At 39.7% G+C, this 21406-nt stretch overlaps 1 protein-coding gene across 1 annotated transcript in view; it reads right to left on the bottom strand.

The window, feature by feature from the left end:
* DSCR3 (Down syndrome critical region gene 3) overlaps nucleotides 1–21406 on the bottom strand; it is a 35364-nt gene that overhangs the window by 2039 nt on the left and 11919 nt on the right. The window contains exons 2-8 of the mRNA XM_009328029.1: nucleotides 21075–21392; nucleotides 12984–13127; nucleotides 11536–11685; nucleotides 7852–7932; nucleotides 4796–4870; nucleotides 693–843; nucleotides 223–375 (exon numbers count right to left, since the gene is read on the bottom strand). Of these exons, the coding sequence (XP_009326304.1) occupies nucleotides 223–375; nucleotides 693–843; nucleotides 4796–4870; nucleotides 7852–7932; nucleotides 11536–11685; nucleotides 12984–13127; nucleotides 21075–21392 (1072 nt within the window). The remainder of the gene's footprint in view (nucleotides 1–222; nucleotides 376–692; nucleotides 844–4795; nucleotides 4871–7851; nucleotides 7933–11535; nucleotides 11686–12983; nucleotides 13128–21074; nucleotides 21393–21406) is intronic.

Raw genomic sequence — 21406 nt, forward strand, 5'->3', positions numbered from 1 at the left:
TTTTTAGTTAGAAGTATTTGGGCTGTATTTTCTCAATCTATATGAAATACAGCAGACTGCAGTCCTGTTCAGGAAACCTCTACAGGGAAACAGATGGACGTCCTTCGTTCTTCTTGCAGTGCGGACGGCGAATTATCTCGTTACCTGCCAGAAGCTAAAGTGAAACTAGAAACTTATCTCAGACGAAGGACGCCAGCACAGCATGACGTCCTACGTACTTACCAACTTTGAAGTTTGTTGTTTCCAGGGTCGGGCAGGTGAACAACCTGGGGAACACCATGTATATAGGAATTGGTAGGCCCCTGCAGACATCCCCATCAGCGATCTGAATATTCTGTATCTCTGTGGCATCTCTGGCGTAACCTTCCGCGCACCCTGGTGAAAGTGGGAAATTCAGAGTCAGAGGAGAGGAAGGGAAAGAAAAAAAAGCCAAAGTTTAAAACAAAGATACACCGGGGCTGGGGGGGCAAAACATTTTGCCCTTTGACCTGCAAGTTTTCACATTAGCAGTCTGAGCTAAGGATCACCGAGATTACTTAAATTCATGTTTGGACTGTTGCACCTAAAGTGCAAAACAATTTTTTGCAAGTCTTTTTAATCGTATGGCTTTTGACAATCTTTCACATTTAAGCTGAAGGAGTGTGAGTGGTAATTACTGCAGCCTATATGCATTTATTTACAGAGAAACTTACCACAGGTTTCCACACGTACTAACTGCAGCTCGATACTTTTGACCGCAGCCTCTGCGTTCTCCACTACCAGCTCCCCTGTTAGCGGCTGTGTAATGATACAGTTTGTAGAACTGAGATGACCTCTGATGAGAAATTTTGGAAGTGAAGCTCTCTGAAAAGAAGGGGGGGGGGGGGACACAGCTGTAAGAACAGACTAAGAAAAAAACACCTTACAGAAAGACAGTTATCAAAGTAGATAGGAAATCCCAAAAAGTTGGAAAGTTAAGAACTCAAAAGTTCAGAAGTGCCTCAAGTAACTTCTATAATATAACTCTTTAAATATGCATCCTTGTGCAGATGCATTAAGATATCTCTTACCACCCTCCCCCCTGTCATGCATCCCCCCTACTCGTTCCATCCACAGGAACATTTTTCCTGGGATGAACTGGCAAAACTTGGCTATTACAATTAATCCAGAAGTCAGGAACTGCACAGTGAAGGAGGTAGGCTGGCAGGAACTAACAGGATGGTCAAGTTAAATCAGCTGGCGGTGCTTTAGAGAACTGCATTCTGGTCCCATTTTGTTATGGATTACAGTATAGTCTGTCGTTTCAGTGATTTTCCCACCTTTTTAAACTTCTCTCATGGCCGCTATCGGGAGGGAAGACAGGCATTTAAAACTCTTCATTTAATGCCAGAGGTAGCATACTGCTTATGTACCAAGACACCAATTAAGGGCAATTAATAAAGACCTTAATTTGAATAAAGGATCACACTTCTGAAGTTTTCTTAACAGCAAACATGGTTCCTACTTTTTAAGGAAGGAGCGGTAAGAATAGCTGATCGAGGACAACAGTCTATGAATCTATAAACCAGTTTCCATAAAAGACCAGACCAGAGTGGGGGTTGTGCTCCCCCTGCCCTCCCCTTTTTCAGGCCAGCAGGCACCACAGATACTCTCTGCCAGCAGAGAAACTCATACGCCAGAAGCTCCAGTTACATTTCAAGTCCTGGCAGGCGGCATCCTGAAACACTCAAGTTTTCTACCCGCATCTTCAGCTCATACCTTCTCCATCCAACTTTCTTCAAACTCTTTGAGCATCCTGCTCTAACCTTCCCCTTCTTTTGCAAGCCTCATTCTTCTCTCCCTCCTTGATTTTTTGTTACTGACATCTTTGATGTTAGCCCCTACCTTCCAACCATCTCTTCACACTTGCCTGTGCCGTCGGATTCCCTTGCCCAGGTAAGTGATTTTCCCTCCTTCCAAACCAACTCTCTTGTCGCAAATTTTTTTTTCTCCCAATCTGTTTGTTTTGCTTCTTAGTCCTGGCTGCCAGCAGCAATGGCAGAAAAGTTCTCCTCAGCTATTGTTTAGATTGTTTCACTCAGATACCCAACACCTCTGCAGAATTTAGCCGTTGCACTCAAAAAAAAAAATCTTCAGGGGAAATAAAGAGAGAGGAATTTTCATGTGTTTAGTAAACGTGACCTCACTTGGGTATTTTCTCCAAACTTAAATAACAGAAGTTACATCCCTGACAAAACCACCCTATGAAATACTGAGTCCTAATAATGTATTAGTAAAATGCTTTTTTATTGTATGATCCCTCGCAGGTTCTTCTCATCCCCACTATTAGTAAACAGAGAGTTGCTTCCCTGCTTCACAGGGACATCATCATATAGCTATCCCCTGAAGTAGAGTGGTCAGGAACCTAAGGGACAGAGGTAAAAGGAACTTGCGGAACGAGAACTCCAGGCCATTTTCCTCAATCCTAGTCTACGAGACTTGTTTTTTTAAAGCTATATTTCCCCTAGAGCCTTACTACTCTTGTCAGTACTCTTCATATTTTAATCCTAGCTAGGTCTTCTCCCATAGGACCTATCATATCTATTTCATAGTCCCTCAAAAATGAGAATCAAGAACATACAGGCAAATCTATCCTGATTTTTCATCTAACCTCCTTGTGCTTTGCTTGGCTACTTGCAAACCTCCTAATCGGTTTTCTAGTAGTCTACCAGAAATGATAGTTCAGTCACAATCTCCAGACAAGCAGAGAATTGAAATTTTAATATTTTGAATATATCAAAACAGTGACTTTTTCGACCTGTCCATGAGGCAGTCACTTCAGACCCACACATTTTTCTGAGATAGGGAGAGGGAAAAAAAAGGAAGAGGGGGGGAAGGGGGGGGGAAGGCCACTGCTTGTGCTACCATACGTATTCAATACCATTCTTTAGACAGCTCCACAATTAAATACCAAGGTGTCCTGGATCAGAGATGTCAGAAGTTTTAGAACCTACTTTTGTAAAGTAGTTTTCTAAACTATAGATATGTCAGCCTTGCTTCAATCCCTGGGAAAGCGATGGAGCAAATAACCGCAGAAGTCATTTCCAAACATATAAAGGACAAGAAAGTGATTGGAAGCAGTCAGCATGGATTTATGAAAATGACATCATGCTTAAACAACCTGATAGCCTTTTATGATGAAATGACTAGCTTGGTGGACAAGCGGAGAGCAGCGGATACTGTTTATATTGGCTTCAGCGCTGGTTTTGATACTGTTTCTCCTAACAACCTCCCTGACAAACTGATGAAGTACAGACTAGATGTACAGATTAGACACCGAGGTGGACTGAGAACAGCCTGAACTGCTGGACTCAAAGGTTTGTGATCAGCAGCACAAAGTGCAGGCGAAGGCCAGTCACTAGCGGTACACACCAGTGACTGGGGTCAATACTGGAGCCAGTCTTACTTCCCATCTTCAATGACGGGACAGAGTGCATCCTCAGCGAGTCTGCAGAGAATACACAATTGGAAGGAGTGCTTGGTGAACCAGATAGTTGCGCTGCCCTTCACAGGGACCTCAACAGGCTGGACAAATGGACCTACAGCATCCTGAGCTGCATTAAAAAGTGTTGCCAACAGGTTGAGGGAGGTGATTCTCCCCATCTCTTCAGCACTGCTGAGACAAAACTGGGGACAGCGTGTCCAGTTCAGGACTTCCCGGTACAAGAAACACAGACTTACTGGAGCAAGTCCAGCCTTTACTGGATTTGGCCATGAACATGGTTAAGAGCACGTGACATACAAGAAGAGGCTGAGAGCTGGGACTGTTCATCCTGCAGAACAGAAGGCTCAGGGGGATCTTATCAATATGTATAAATACCTGATGGGAAGGAGTAAAGGAGATGGAGTCAGACACCTCTCAGTGGTATCTAGCAAAAGGACAAGAGGCTATGGGAACAAATGGAAATAAAGGAAATAACTTTTGTATTTATTATTTATTTATTCTTTTAATCCTGTGAGGGTGGTCAAACACTGTAACATTGCCAAGTGGTTGCAAGTCTCCATCCTTTGAGATATTGAAAACTTGACTACACATGGCCCTGAGCAACCTGCTCTAGATGACTCTGCTCTGAGCACAGGGGCTGGACTAACCAATCTCCAGAGGTCCCTTCCAACCACAATGATTCTGTGAATATGCAGGATAAGGTCAGCAATAGCATGAAACAACCGAAGAGCTGATTAAGAGGTCTGTTTTGAGAAACAAGTGGAAGAGTAGGTCTAAATTCAGAAGTCTGGGACTAAGAGCAATGGAAGACAAACTGGGGATGCAAAAGGGAGACCTAAAGCAGGAAAGTAGTCTTATTAACAAAAAGAGCACAACAGGAAAATCTGGAAAAACAGAACACAGGTTTCAGCGGACAAACAGAAACCGGTGTTCAGAAAACAAAATGACCAAGACAGCTACTACTGTTCATACAGGCTTCCCAAAGCCACACAGGGCTGTAAAAAAAAGGCATGACCAAGGATCAAAATATACATTTTTAAAGGATCTTGGCTACATGTGGTATAGAATGCTTTCCCTTGCTTCACTGCCATCTTTCACTCAGAAAAATGATAAAAACGTTTAACCATTACTGAACAAAGTTCCGCCTTACAGTAGTGACCACTATCACAAGAGATCAGGCAGAATCACTTTAGTGCTTACAAAAGTAAAAAAGGAGAAAACGGAAAGAAAAAAAAAAGCTGATTATCTGCAGGGCAGCATTTAATCATTCCTCTCTTGTTCTCACTCAGAATCACACAAGCATTACATTTAAAATAACAAGAACACACTTACCTCTTTAACATTTTGCAAAGTTTCAGGAGTAATTGTGAAGTCTACTGGGCTTGGCATCAGTTTCCCTTTCTGAGACTACAAGTAATGAAAGAGTTAAACTGTAAACTATGATTTACAAAACACAGACAGAGAATATTAGAAAAGTCAGCAAAGTCAAGCAACTGTTGGGTGTGTTAGTTTTCAGGATTGTCTTCATACTGAAAGTATGCATCTGTGTAATAAACCCTGAGATTTCCTGCCTTTGTTATTAAATAACATTACGATATTGTCTAAATACAAGTCACAATGCATCACAAATCTGAATTGTAGAAACAAAACTGTGTGTTTGCCATTGCAATAAACCACAACAAGCTCTCCATTTGTAAGTTTTTGGCATAAGCTCTACCTACACCGAAGAAAAGAAAAAAGGAAAACAAAACCGAAACATGTGGTTGACTACTCTAAACTACCTGGAAAAGAAGAAATACACTACCTATCTGAAGCATATGGTATGCTATAGAAAAAAGTTAAATTTCACATTTCTGTATTTACAAATAATTACACTTTGTATGTCAGTTGCAGTGTTTCCTTTCGTTATTACTACTTAGTAAATTTGGGCCGGGGAGAGAGTGAGATATAAATGAACTTGCTCCATTGCTTCAAATATGTTTTATAAACTCTCCCTCCCTCCTGTTATCTCTGAGCACTTTGAGCTCTTTCTGCTGCCCTTTCAGTAACAGCTCAGGTCTCCTAAGCCATCCTCGTATTACTAGGAGATCCTCAGATGATGGAATCTAGCGTAGCGTTGATTTAATGGGCTTAGCATTCCAGCTTCTTTAACTGTAAAATAAACAAAACTTGGTCCAGGTTAGCTTTCCACACTGGAGAAGCAATTTTCGGGGCACGTTATTACAGTTCTTCAGTATCTATTTACACCATTTGTCACAAAACCAAGAAGTTAAGTGTTTCCGTACGTGGCTGAATGGGCCCTGAGCTCTGCTGAGATGGCAGCCTGTACTCCGCATCAGGAAGGCAAGCTTTGCCTACCATTCACTGACCTCTCCCTCCATCCTTATCTCAGTCAGGTGCACTGTCTTTTTCCCCCACATATTTAGAATAAGTGGCCAGCGCAGCATCAATTATGAGAGACCCAGCTGTATGTAACTGGGAGTTGGCAGAGCACACCACCACCAATGGGCTTAACTTGAACTCTTAGTAAGTACCCTCACTACTTCAGTATTCAAAATAGTTTCTGCTGCCCAGCTGCGAGATGGAAGATTGACTGTATTTTCCCATAAATGACAAATTCTGGCAGAGAATAAGATTAAGGGAAATGGTACATTGAGCACCGGCGGTGAGAATTATATGTTCAGTAAAACCTCATTAATTCACTGTGGCAGGTGCACCCGCCCTGACAAAGACCGGGGGCATTAAGGCGGCTGCGTCCTCACTTTTCTCGCCCTTGCTTTTGCGCCTTTAAGGTGGCAAGTGCCGACCGTCAGGTGCACACCTTGGGGCAGTGATTATGGTCAGGTATACACCTCGGGCGAGGGGTAAGGAGGTCGAGGCCCTCAGTCAACCAGAACCGACCACAGGTCAGGTTCAACTAGGGTATAAATGGAGCCCCACCGGAGGGCAAGTGGGGTCGGTCCTCTTTGGAGCAGCGGGTCTGCAGTCGGGGACTCTCCCCTCAGGTCGGGACGCCGCCCAAGGAAACTCCTCGAGGTTGAGAGCCCTCATCTTGCCGGTGAGTGATTGTGCACGAGTGTTGACGCCTCATTTCTAGTTAGTTTTCTCTTAAACAATTTTGGTTAAAATAAAATTTATTTTTGAATTTACCACCTGCCTAATTTGATTTCGTGAGCCTCTGCGACATTCACCCCGAGAAATTCATGATTTACTGACTTGTGATCTAAGAAGTGCTGTAGTGGGAACAAGAAATAAAACCAGGAAACGGCATAATATGTAATTTGTTCACTATTTTGACAAGTGTGGCTTACTTATAATGTAATAATGGACCAATAAAACGTAGCCTAATAATTTTAGAAAATAATGAAATCTTACCAACAGGAAACTTCTTTATAGCACCTAGCTAAGTCTTTAAAGAAGGTATGAAATCTTTAAAAAAGGTACTATAGAACTAAAATAACATGTTTCCACCATTATTCATAAGTAAGGCAAAAGAGTCTAGTACTTTACTGTCCTGTTAGAGTTCAAAGGAATGATTCAAACAGTATGTTCTAGCAAGCTGTGGGTGGAAAAAGAGATACTTAATTAGGCCTGCACAGTCTGTACTGACATCAGATGCTCTGGACGTGTACAAGTCAATATAAACTAAAAACAAATCTGATACAGGAACTTCAAATAACAAGCAGCAAAGCATTTCTTGCGAGACAGTCAAATCTCATCCCACAATGATAGCTCCACAGGAGGAAGGCTGTCTCCATGTTGCTAACCGCAGGATGTCGATATTTGTTAACCTAGTTATCTTAGCACATTGCCAACCATGGGCTTACTTAATAGCAAAGGTGATTAAGCTGACAAGCTTCTTATTTCCGACTTGATGCAGTCCCAGCTTTGAGTCAGGGCTCTAAACCATAATTAGTCATCTGAAGAACAGAAATCAGATATTTTCTCTTCACTAACGAACTCCCATTTCTAAGACAGGCATTCTGGGTGCCTGGAATCTTTGGCTAAGAAGCGCTCAGATAATCTGAAACAGCGTTTAGAAGAATGCCATAATATTTATCTAACCACACCATCACTTCAGAACTGAAAGGATGAATAAGAGAATAAACTCAGTGCAGTATAAAAACATCTTATAATCCAAATCCTCTTTGTACTGTTTTCTTTAAATGAAAAAGAGAGATGTGTTATTCTAATCAGAAGCAACTGACACCCTAGCTCTTCTGGATGTTTCTGTTCTGAGGCTAGCTTCCTTTACACATACATAACCCATGTGTTGCTATTACAGATTACATGCTTCTACTTGGTTTTCTAACCTTACAGCCAAACTCCACTTAGAGTGGGGGCGGGGGGGAATCCCACTTTGCATAGTTAATACAAACCACACTTACCAGTGAGTGGACAATGAATTCACAAGTCTTAGTTAGGTCTTTTGCCAGCAGAGAACGTCTCATATCACACCGTAGGGTATACTGGCAAGAATAGGATGGCAGAGAAAAAGAAGAGAGCCTCAGTTAAGATTTCCTCTCTCTCTTAAATTTTCATCTTTTTATTGCATATGTGCAGAATGTTACTGTTATTAATATTTAAGGCATCGTTTAAAACAGATTAGTAGGCAATGTACATACCAGTGATGGAGTGATGGGGAGAGGGAAAGGAATAAGCGGTATACAATAATTTTAGATGCTCCCAAATGAAAGCTGATTTTTCTTAGTGTTTACAGTCCCATAGTCACTTGCAAATGCTTTCCATATCTTCTGTGTTATGTAACAACCTATGAGATTGAGGGACTAATTCACTGACAGAGAGTAGTGTTCTTGTACAGCTTCAGCACCCGAATTACGTTCAGTTAAGAGTGATTATGGTGTTGCTTTCACCGTACTTTGGATAAGTGATTATTAATAAGATATATTCACAGCCCCTCTAATTTTAAATTTACTGTAAGATTGAATTTAACAGTGGTAACAGTTACGTGCATATTTAATGGAGAACTGTCTTTAACCATATAGCTGAACTTAAAAGCAGCAGCGTGCAGTAAAGTCAGGCAACAAGGTTAATTTTGCTGTTCACTGTTCAAAAACTTGCTGCCGATTTCCTCCCCTTTCTCCCCTAAAAATGGAGCCATAAACCAGTGACTGAAAAATAGCATGACCTTGGTTATCACAGTAATCACGCACTTCAGCATCTATAACATAGCCTTTCAATGTCCTTACAAGATAGGGAATTTGGTGGGGTGGGTTTTTTTCTTGTTCTGGTTTTAATCCCTTCTTTACAGATGAGGGATCGGCAAAAACAGGTGCACTCAGGCTAGGGACTCAGCTTCATAACTTCCAGTTCATGATGTCTCTCTGCACATAACCTGAATACACATGCAAGAACGAGACCGGGGAGCATCTCTCTTTCCCCATCACAGGCTGGTTTCCACTGAAGTTGATCACTGTTGAGCAAACCTTCTATTACTGCACTACATTTCACTCAGACCAGGGAACACGGTGCAATGAGGCAGCAGGACCACACAGGCCTTGCAATTTGGCCCACAGCCTCCCCATCAGTGTCTAATTAGAAGGTCTCTGCATGAGAACAGAGACTTGAATCTTGATACTGAACCCCCAGCTAACTTACTAATACCTAGATCAAGAAATAGAGGCTTGCTTTTAAACTGCACAGGACTTGAACAGAGGTCTAGGAAGTGTTTCTTAAACAGCACCTTTAGTTACTCAAATGGAAAAATAAATAGGTGGTATACTGTTTGTAGTCTATTTTCCCACTTCTTGATTCGGACAGAAAACAAATATAAACATGTTAGAAGCAAATGAACTTGTTCCTTTGATTTATTTAAATCTAGCAAAGTATTTTTAAGCAGTTCAAGCCAGATTTTCTAGAAAACAGACTTAATGTTCCCCAATTTATAGCTATGTATCTGTTTTATCAGGTATCAGTGCATCTTAAATAACCTTGGGAGAGACTACATTTTCCTCTTCAGGAGAGCAGGACTCTCAAAGGTTGGCTGAAATCTAATGATTAACCTTTTAATTACATTTTATGTAAAGAGAAGCTACATAGATAAGAGAGGGAATGACAAAACAAAACAAATATTCACCATTAAAGGATACCTTAAAACAACCGATATTGATCACAGGCAAGTTATCTGGATTATAGAAAGCAACTCAACCAGTTTTGCACCATTTTTGACATACCTACCAAAACCAACAGATGTTACATTAGGAAGAAAGCCAAGACTGAAAAAAATATGGGAAGTACTTAAAAAAACATCTGAATGTAGACAAAAAACAAGGGAATTTTTCTTTTAGTTACTTCTGATAGGCTAGCAGGTGGGGGTTTTTGTGGGGGTTTTTGGTTGTTTGTTAGGGTTTTGTTAAATCTCAGACTGTAATATAAGACTTCCAGTTCAGCTAAATAGCTAACAGTTTTATACTTTGTTGTCAAATCCAATACTCTCACCAGTGAGCTACAAGTGGGGGGGGAAGAAAAGTTTTACAACCCCGTGATTATTCATCAGGACTGGTCTGAAAATTTTTGCATTTAGTGGCTCCTTCAACTTTTTCCTTGAAGAAAAAAAAAACCAAACCCAAAAAACCACCCCTCAGTAAGAAAAAGCATTGTCTAACACAGTATTTACATTCAAGAGATGGCTGAAGAAAGACTTTCCCTTAAAAAAAAAAAAACAAAAACACCAAAGCAATGAACCCACCTAAGGTAAGGCAATTTTTAACCAAAAAAGGTCAAATTTCAAAATTGTGTTTCCACAAGATCCTGTTCCAAGCCTGTAGTACATACAGATTTGGGCAGGCAATGTTACTACTCATCCCCACAGGAATGCAAACAATTCATATTTTTGAAGATGCTACAAGCTCTCAACACTTTGGTTTGAGTCTTCATTATGAAATTACACAGCCACATTTGTTTTGAACAAAAGGACACTGTGGTGCAGTCTTTTTTCATGAAGGGAATGGATGTAGTTGTCTACAACATAAGGAGGGATCAGATATATGTTACAGTAGTTCTGACAAGGTATTTCAGGCAAGACATCTTGTTACTGTTCTGTTTATGCCATCATTCTTTAAAGATTTACTCCACATGGAAGGCCTGAAACAGTAAGTGATGGAAAGATTTCCTCTAGTTAGAGGACACTTCTCACAAATGAATGCAGGAAAACAGACTCTGAACACTAGGTAGCTTTGTTCCTGTAGGATTTATCCCTGCGTCTTAAAATGGATCTGGTAAGTCAGTACACTTCATTTTTAATATTTAAGTATTATTAGCAGTAACTGGTTGTCTACTATGCTAACAAAGTCTCACTGGTACTAGGTTAACAGTACACACACTTGTATCTGGGTATGTACTACTATATAGATTATCTACAAAATGGTAAATGCAACTTCTTTCACAATAAAATCAGAACTAGATGAAAACATCACCCTGTAAGAGAACTGTACAAGATTTAACAAGCGTGGCAAATACATTTGAACCTTTCTCAACCCAAAGCCCCTCTTTCCAGTATGCTTTTAATTCTCTCTTGTACCCGCCACGTTACATCTCATCAGTTTCATTATCATCAACTATTTCCAATGAAAAGCTTAAACTTACTGGTAAAGAAAAGGGAACAGACATCACAACAATTTTTTAAAAGCAACATTATATTGACAGGATTCTGAGATCTCAGGACAGTTCCTTTGCCACATCTAAGAAGTGTTACCACCTGTGGAAAGTGTGGACTCCTAGAAACTGGAACTGAAAAAGGCAACTAGAAACTACCTACAAACTGGTACTTAAAAGGTTAACATGTATCATGATTTTTAATCTTAATATCTAGAAAATACAGTACTCCCCAGAGGAATGCTATATTAATAAAGGGAAGCTTAAAAGCTACTTACTTCAAAGGATCTCTACTTTCTGCTCATTCTTCAAATTGAGAAAAGAAAACATATTGCACTACGAAAAGAAAACTTTATCACAAAACTTTATCCTCTGCTTCCATGGAATAAGAGATGCTTGAGAATACATTCTGCAGATAACAAAAGTTCAGATTTTCTTTACAGATACGACTGCCTTACCTGAATATTAACAAAGACACCATGATAAGTCTCATACAGAACTTTGTTCCCCTTCATATGCAATGGAAATTCAAACGGGATTTCTGTCTTGCCACTGGGAAGTTTCCCTGGTTTTACCATTTCAATAGTGCTGTTAATAATTTGAATAGGCTGCCAAGATAAATATGAAGAGGTTTAGGTTGAAGCGGAGTTACAGCCCCATCATTTCAAGAACCAACAACATCCATTAAACTCTAATAGACTTCCTGAATTTCCAGAAACTCAGGTATTTCTTCATGACACACAGCTCTCCAGTCTTACAATATTAAGAAAGAAATATTAAGAAAAGAAATATTAAGAAAGCTTTCCTCAAGAAAACAATTTGTGATCTATTTTATGGTTGTATCATACTAATGACCAAACATATTTAGAGAGCTAAACAGCAGAGTCTCGAGCGCTTTGGAAAGTGGAGTTCCATTTTCTAAATTATGACCCTTAGTAGCAGCAGGAGTCGACAAGTGTGTGTGCCAGTTGAGCAGTTAGCCATTCCCTTCTACCTTCTCCCCGGCCCTTTCCCACCCTGAAGATCTATATTTAGGGCTAGTCTCTCAATGGAACAATGGTTAACTATGATTCAACTGGGGAAGCCTGCTTGAAGATTACACTTCTTTTCTCTCTGGAGTTTTACTATTATTTTCCCTCTACTAGACAGGAATAAGAAAATCTATTGCTTCTACTGTTTCTTCTGTTTTCCAATCATTCAGGGGCAGATTATTCATACTGTAAACAAATTGACTATGATACAAATGAAGACCTTAAAAGGCCCTGCACTGAGGCTATCCTAACTTAAGCAAACTATTTTGCGAATGTAGCTATACTGCCTCTAGACAGAGCCAGCCTTGCTTCAATCAGTACAGCCACGTTTGTGTGGAGCCTGAGATAACTTGCCCTGCTAGATTCCAAACGCCACACTTCCAAACCTGGAGAGCAGTACAGAGGCCTTCCAGGAGCTCCACGGTCAAACAGTCTGTGTGCAGCCTCATACTCTACAGAAGAATCTGTGCAGGTCCTGTATCATGCCTAGTAACACGCAACCTCAATGGCCTCCGCAGAAACTACTGTGATAGTGACTGATCTGGCACAAAAGTCCAATTAAACCCAGTCACTTAAAAAAAAAAAAATCACACAGTTTACTATTTTTCTTTAAATCATGGTCCTTCAATGCATCGTCCAGTAACCTTACTATTTATGTTACTGGTTTTCAGCCCTGAAGAAAACTCTCCAATCAGTGCAAGTTCCTCCCCCAAAATGTCATCATATATCACTAGATAATGCTGAGCATTTCTCTGCTTTCTATCATTTACATACCATGAAGTGCTATAACTGCCTGAGAGTCATTAAGGAAAGATTTAATGTGAGAAAAGAGACGAAGGTTTTGTGCTAAAAATACTAACCTGCACAGGTCTTACCTTGACAGAGTTATAGAAAGCTTCGAACACACCCACACTTTTGGCACTAAGCTGCAGATTTACTGATCCTTCCATTGTTAACAAGATACCTTGGTGCTGGACTGTGTCCTTACTTGTTATGACCACAACTCCAGAAAGAACTTCCTAATAGGAGAAAAGACAACATAAAAACATTTGAGTAACAGCCATAGAAGAAAGTTATTTAAACAGACAGCATGCTAACTGATTTTCAAACTCAAGAAAACTGTTCCCAGAGAACAATCTAACCTTGTCAGAAAAAACAAATACTGATAATGAAAGCAATGTGAGGAAGAGACCTCTGGACTTCTAGTTTGTTTTCATTAAAAACACTCTCCTTCTCCTTGCAGAAGTACTAATCTGAGCTTCAATTTCTTTCCAAAGTTTCAAGATCTTCCTTTCTGGGAAGATGAAAAATATCCTCATAAACTATCAGGTCAGTTGGTAATAGGCAAGTTCCATTTCACATGTCAGAATGAAATCCCAGGAGGAATTTTTATATGAAGAGTGGGACGGTCAGCCGTGGGAGATAGAAGAGAAGACATAACTGTAAAAGTGATGGCCAAGCTGAGGATAAGACTCACCTCAAGAGCGGAGCGAAACAGATTTAAAATAAATAAATAAATAGCTGTTCTGCTACACAAGCAAATTCCATGCTACATGGGAAATAGTTTAAAAGTGTATCTGAATTGAAGGCACGAGTTGTATGACTCAAGAGATGCGCCACTTATCCCATTAAGAATGTTTTGTCTACAAAATTGTATTTGCACGAGAACACTGCATCTTGGAAGTATCAACTTAGAAGTTCTAACACTGAAAAAAAGCTTAACTGCAGGAGAGCAACACACAGTTCATTTTACATACCCCACAGTTTATCCTTCCCCTCTCCTACAACAGAGAATCCACTCCAATCCAGAGTTCCACGCATTCATACACATCTGGCAATAGCAGCAAGTGATTTGAGAACCTGAAGAAAGTTTCTTGGGGCTAACCTTCTCTTCTGCTCGATGGTAATGCTCTCTGCACCTTCATCGGGCTTACAAACTAGACACCAAGCTACAGATCACTCCAACCAAAGGATAATTCAGACTGCCCACTCCACACTCTGCCAGTTAAAACCAGTCTAGTTATGTACATCTCTGACAGACGCTATTTGAACTTTGCCAGCCTTTTGTCTTTACTAGTGGTACAGGATGACAATATAGAAAATGGGTCAGGCAGTTTAAAGCAGAACAGGACAGCAGGAGAACATCAAGCATCACAACGAAGGCTGACACGCTGCAAGTCTGAAAAGAGGACCTGCAGCTATTGGGAAATGCCAGGAACAGGAGGCACAAGCACAAAAGGACAGTGAAGAAAAGCTGACCTAAATACTGTACTGCTTTGCTAACAGGCTTTAATTAGTACAAGCAATTAGGTTATTGCTTTGAAAAATGAGTACAGCTGAACTATAAGAAGCAAGGACAATCCTGAACATATGAACTGCTTTAATAAATGAGAACAGTCTCCCACCACACAGCAACAACCTATTCCAGAGCTATTGCCTACATACTTTCACACGATAAGGGTGTATGTATTTGGGGCAGAAAGGAGAAGAATGACTTGAAGTTAAATACAAATTTTTCTTATAACATTAAATGTGTCTTAAGAAACGAAAAAACACCTCAAAACCACTTTCTAACAAAAACTTTTGAAGTTCACTAATGTGGGGGAGATGGAAGTATCACGAAGAACATGCCGTAATACTTACTTAAACTGTTTATATGCAATCAGATTATACTTCTGTTTGACGGGGGGGGGGGGGAAGTTGGCTATGTCTTTTCTGGAGAAGAGCTACTTTGTCCTTTTTTGTGTAAAACCAAGGTCCCCACTAAATACAAAGCTGTCAGTATACTTTTCCTTCTAGAAAGTACAAATCAAAGAACATAAGCTTAGCAAGATGTTCAAATACTTATAGTTAGCACACAATTTATGAGAAAACTTTACTTTTGCAAAACATTTGCAAATGTACCATTTGTAAAAGTTACGTGGCATCACTTGACACTAAACTAGTACTGTTTTCAGTCCATATCGAAAGGAGTTCATTTATTTACCTTTAACACCGCAAAACTAAAGGCATAGAGAAAGTCACCACTGGAATTAATCCCCACGTACCACAGTGTAGTAACTTACAATCAGTTGCTCTTACTCACTTTTTACCTTCTCCCTTACTAGGAACTCCTCATGGCTTCACCACCCGATGACAAAACTTTGCAAGATGTAACTAAGCTAATACAGTTTCAGACAGAATTATTCATCTAGAGTATCCATCCACAGGAAGGCCAGTGTGTTATGTGAAGCAGACAGAGAAGCGAGGTACATACGCTAAACTGCAAACAAAACATTCTGTGAGAAGACTGTCCCAGGTTAATGATCCCAAACAAGCTTTTTAGCTTTCTGTTGTCAGTTCCTTACCATTCAGAGATGCACACGAAACTGCCAGGAAGACCGACGCTTTCAAAGTTTCAGTCACTTTCAAGGTCACAACTAAGAAGAACACCTGCTTCATCTGATTGTTTTAAGGCCACCTGAAAACTGTCATCACACTTTTTGAGGTGTTGACAACAGCAGAGGACATCATACCTAAGGCCATACAGAAATGCCTAACACTTCTCTAGATCCATTTGATATCTGCTATACATCTATAGATTAAGCTTTTCATTATTTTGGTAGAATGGAAGTCCACAGTCAGTCGGTTACCAACAAGACACCTTAGGTTCCTTCTAGATTCCACTTTCCACATCACAGGCATTCACTTTTAGGACAAAGGGCAAATATTTGGCAATTTAAAAATTCACACTAAGTTCACGTAAGTCACATTTACTAAATATTCCTAATCATTTTCTTCCACATCTCCTCCTCTGCGCAAGCCACCTGCAAATCTTAACTACATATTCTTCTGATTATTTAGAAAGAAGCTGACCACATTCACTAGAAAAAGTCTACTAGACCCAACTAACTAGTCATTAGATGCTTTAAAACCTCAATGCTCACATTTACCAATTAGTTTGCTTTTTTAGAAAAAGTAAAAGGCTTCCTTATGGGCAAATTCTGACTGAAGCGTATTTTGGCCTCACTCGTCATTAAAAGTCTTGGCTGATGTTAACTATGGCACCTGTCTTTGTACAATGCATTTTTCAGGCCTTTCAGCCTAGAATTCTTTTAATTATCAGACTAACTACCACAGTTACTCCAGTCATCCTGTTTAGGTTTTCTAAATAAAACACATCATTAGTTGTGCCTGTCCCCTCATTCTTCTAGCATTCCAGAGTTTATTAAAGGAGCCTCAATGGCTCAAGAATTCTCCATCCAATTAAAAAAAAAAAAGCCTCCTGAACACAGATCATCTGTTCCTAGGAACTTAAACACAGTTTTGCTGCAGTAAGCCTTATTTGGCTATTATAGGACATGTTATTAGGGTCCATTTTATTGTCTTTCTGTTCTTAAATCCCCTATCACTCTTTTTTAAAAAACAAAACAAAACAATGCTATTACTCTTTTGGTCCAAGAAGTGGCAAACTTGTTTTTTTACTCGCAATTTAAAGTAATCTGGCTTGAACAGCCAGCTTTTCTCAAATTGAAGTCTGGACAAAATAAAGGTCTGTCTTTGCTTAGTTCCTCCAGTTTCTGATGTTTATAACTAATGAATACAGAAATTGCTTACTGTTTATCACAGCATGTTATTTTAACCAACTTCCTTTTTAAAAGCAGAAACACAATCTCAGGCTTGCACAATGGATGACTATTTTACAAATTTTGTGTCTAACTTCTCCCAATTAAAAAAAGAACAGTCAACACAGAAGCAAAAAACAACTAAAAAGAACAAAATAGTTGCCTACTCAGCTACTTAGAACTAAAGAAAGTTTTAGGAAGTGAAGTGACTTCCACTTGGCATAGGAGATTGCTTTGCAACAATGAAAAATGGTTGAATTCAGCTGAATTTGGTATAACCAAGGTCACCGTACCAGGGTGAGAAGTAGCCTGACCCAACCCAAGACAACAGGGAACAGTATTTGAAGGTTCTGTTATGTGGTATTTCAGCACCAAAGAGAAATTTTAAAGATCTTGGCCCGATGGGGAAAGCCTATAATGAAATATATGCATCATTCTGACCTTACAAAAAGCAAAAAAGAATAAATTATTCAGCCTTAATTTTCCTGGTCAGCTATTTGCTTTAGACACACCCTTATCTTATCCACTCACCAGCCTTCTTGTATGTACTTTCAACAATATTTTCCCCTAACAAGACTCAAATTCAGTTCTGCAGTAAAATGAAAGATGTTTGTTAGCTTTCACTACATATTCTTCTGATTATTTAGAAAGAAGCTGACCACATTCACTAGAAAAAGTCTACTAGACCCAACTAACTAGTCATTAGATGCTTTAAAACCTCAATGCTCACATTTACCAATTAGTTTGCTTTTTTAGAAAAAGTAAAAGGCTTCCTTATGGGCAAATTCTGACTGAAGCGTATTTTGGCCTCACTCGTCATTAAAAGTCTTGGCTGATGTTAACTATGGCACCTGTCTTTGTACAATGCATTTTTCAGGCCTTTCAGCCTAGAATTCTTTTAATTATCAGACTAACTACCACAGTTACTCCAGTCATCCTGTTTAGGTTTTCTAAATAAAACACATCATTAGTTGTGCCTGTCCCCTCATTCTTCTAGCATTCCAGAGTTTATTAAAGGAGCCTCAATGGCTCAAGAATTCTCCATCCAATTAAAAAAAAAAAGTCTCCTGAACACAGATCATCTGTTCCTAGGAACTTAAACACAGTTTTGCTGCAGTAAGCCTTATTTGGCTATTATAGGACATGTTATTAGGGTCCATTTTATTGTCTTTCTGTTCTTAAATCCCCTATCACTCTTTTTTAAAAAACAAAACAAAACAATGCTATTACTCTTTTGGTCCAAGAAGTGGCAAACTTGTTTTTTTACTCGCAATTTAAAGTAATCTGGCTTGAACAGCCAGCTTTTCTCAAATTGAAGTCTGGACAAAATAAAGGTCTGTCTTTGCTTAGTTCCTCCAGTTTCTGATGTTTATAACTAATGAATACAGAAATTGCTTACTGTTTATCACAGCATGTTATTTTAACCAACTTCCTTTTTAAAAGCAGAAACACAATCTCAGGCTTGCACAATGGATGACTATTTTACAAATTTTGTGTCTAACTTCTCCCAATTAAAAAAAGAACAGTCAACACAGAAGCAAAAAACAACTAAAAAGAACAAAATAGTTGCCTACTCAGCTACTTAGAACTAAAGAAAGTTTTAGGAAGTGAAGTGACTTCCACTTGGCATAGGAGATTGCTTTGCAACAATGAAAAATGGTTGAATTCAGCTGAATTTGGTATAACCAAGGTCACCGTACCAGGGTGAGAAGTAGCCTGACCCAACCCAAGACAACAGGGAACAGTATTTGAAGGTTCTGTTATGTGGTATTTCAGCACCAAAGAGAAATTTTAAAGATCTTGGCCCGATGGGGAAAGCCTATAATGAAATATATGCATCATTCTGACCTTACAAAAAGCAAAAAAGAATAAATTATTCAGCCTTAATTTTCCTGGTCAGCTATTTGCTTTAGACACACCCTTATCTTATCCACTCACCAGCCTTCTTGTATGTACTTTCAACAATATTTTCCCCTAACAAGACTCAAATTCAGTTCTGCAGTAAAATGAAAGATGTTTGTTAGCTTTCAGAGTTCTTCCCTAGAAGTTTTTAATATAAACTCCCGCACCTTCAGGGCCTTATTCGGTATGGACTTTACCATTAAGAGATTCTCAGAACAGTTACTTGTTAAATATGGGTCTCTCCTATACCTGTTTCCCCTCATGCCTTCCCTCTTGGAGGGAATAAAGGTGTATAGCAAATACACTCAACAGTTGTAAAGATGCTGGTTGATGTACACGCCATAGATGGAGAGATGCGGATTGCTAAAAATCCCTGAATATTGCGCCCGGACTATGCACTGTCAAGAGGTACAAAAACAGAGCTTTAATGGAAGAATCAGCCGTCGTTGCCATTACCAGTTCTTTGGTCTATTATCACCTAAAATCACAGACTGAGATCCTTGAGACTGTTCTTCATCCACCCCCCTTCATTCTGTTCATCCAATTTCCCGCTCTGTTGGATCTGCTCCACTATGTCTAATCTCTCTTCTGTAGGCCATCCAGCACAAGACCATTCTGATACTGATTGTTAGATATTCTCTGTTCTACTCTACTTGAGAAGACATTCATAAGAAAAACAAAAAAGGATGTCCATGATTCAAGAGGTTGATTTTTTTATTACTATTATTTACTTCTTTTGAGTGTGGCACCAACCAAATACTATCCATTTCCCTGATCTGGCTTACTGCATAGCCAATACTGTCAGCATAAGAAAGGTGGCAGAAATTAAATGGCTAGGGAGGCGAGTGGCATTGTGGAGTTATGCTGGATTAATTATGGTCTCAGGCAAATTATGACTTAGAAAGCTCAGTAATGTTTTAGCAAATTTTTCTGCTATTATAATGTAATAGTCGTAACAAAAAGACTATTATACCAGTGCATAATTTAGACATCACCTTCTTCCATATCCAAATGCAGCTTTACGTAAGCTCCGAAAACAGAAGATCAAGTCTAGCCACAGTATCCCTATTGCCTTCAAATGAATAGCTAGACATACACATTGGGAGGAACTATTGTCTTTACTAAAGGGATCCCTTCATTTTCAAGTAGCATTGGTGCAAGCATATTTTGGGATGAAAGTTGCCATAGACTGAAGGTATTATTAGCATAGCTACTGTCACTGAAGTAGACAACAATCAGTAAACTTCTAAAAAAAACCCAAAAAAACAAACCCACAACCAAAAACCAAAGAAACCTGCGTACATTCCATGCCTAATTAAAGAGAGATTTGTAATTCCTTTCTGTCCCTACAAAATTTCTATTAAAAAATTCATGTTGTACTTCCAGTGTATAGCTCTTTCATCATTGTGTTTTCACATCACTCAGACCTCCAAAGTTCAGGCCTAGTTAATGAACTAAAATTATAAACCATTTCACACGGAGTTGAAGTGGAAGCAAACAAACAATACCGGCAGATTTACTAACCCTAAGTATCTTATTTAATTTCAGCTTAAAGACAGAAAATCTTTTCCCTGTATTAAAAAAAAAATCCAGTTTAAAGTGATATAATGCAAGCCAAGTAAAGAAACTGAAAATGGGCACAGCATTAGGATACTGAAATAAATAAAGATGCTTCTAATAACGTGTGTTAGCAAAACAATGTGAAAGTGAGATACAGAAAGCAGTCTACCACTATGACGCCATACCTAAAAGGATGTGTTGTTCACAAACTGATAATTTAGCTTTATAAAAGTCATCCTCTAGACGATTTGACAATTGTAGAAGAGATGTTGCATAGCCTTCCATTCAAATCCATTTAAAGCAGTTTTCCAGCATTAAAAACGTTCAATAAATTGAAACATGCTTTATACACTGTAACAGCCAAACTACTAACATATGGGAAAGCTGTGTGTGAAAAGGATTTTTATAGTACAAGTGTGTGGCTGGATAGTAAAAGAAAAAAAAAGGGACCTGAAAACTTCTGCTTAAACAATACAATATTTCTAGAAAAACAGCGATGAAAAATAAGTCTCGAAAACATGAGTCAGGTGATTTTTTTTTTCTAACTGCGCTTGAAGTCTTCAACAATGAAAAAAGGCACAGCTATTTCAAATAGCTGCAAAAGTTGAAGTATGCACAATCACTTTATCACTATCAACAACTACATCAGTGAAAAAAGTTAAGAAATCAGACTCCTGCCCAGTGGAAAAAAAATTAGATCTGCTCTTGCCTAAGTACTTTGTCTAAGAGGAGATTTCCTACCAGGTACAAACAACATCTTAAGACACTTTCAGGTTCCTTGCCGAGCACAGAAACGGAACAAGACTCTGTAACAGCAGCTGGCCGCACCTGCATACTGTATCAAAGCGTCAGCCCTGCTGTAATACGCAAGTATAAACAACGGAAGCGACACTATCCTACAGGTGAACTCCAAATCGCCATGTATCGGGGGCCTCGCTCCTCCCTTCCCTTCTGAAGCCCCGCCGCCCTCCCCAGAGACAGGTTAGCGGTACTCCCGCGGTATCGCCACGCTAGCCACGGGAAAGCAGGCCTGGATCCCAAAGGCGTGCCGGGGCTGGGCACCGCTTTGCTCCAGGAGGCCAGCGGGAACCCGTGTCGTCCTCGGAAGGGACCCAAGGGGGAGCCACGGGGAGGGCAGAGGCGGTGGCGAGGGAAAGCTCTGAGCGGGGGCAGAAGTAAACCTTCCCCCTGCACGATGGCAGCAACAGCCCGCGAGCCCTGCCCCAGCCCCA

This window comes from Pygoscelis adeliae, unplaced genomic scaffold (assembly GCF_000699105.1).
Source record: "Pygoscelis adeliae isolate BGI_AS28 unplaced genomic scaffold, ASM69910v1 Scaffold154, whole genome shotgun sequence".
Taxonomy (NCBI): Eukaryota; Metazoa; Chordata; class Aves; order Sphenisciformes; family Spheniscidae; genus Pygoscelis; species Pygoscelis adeliae.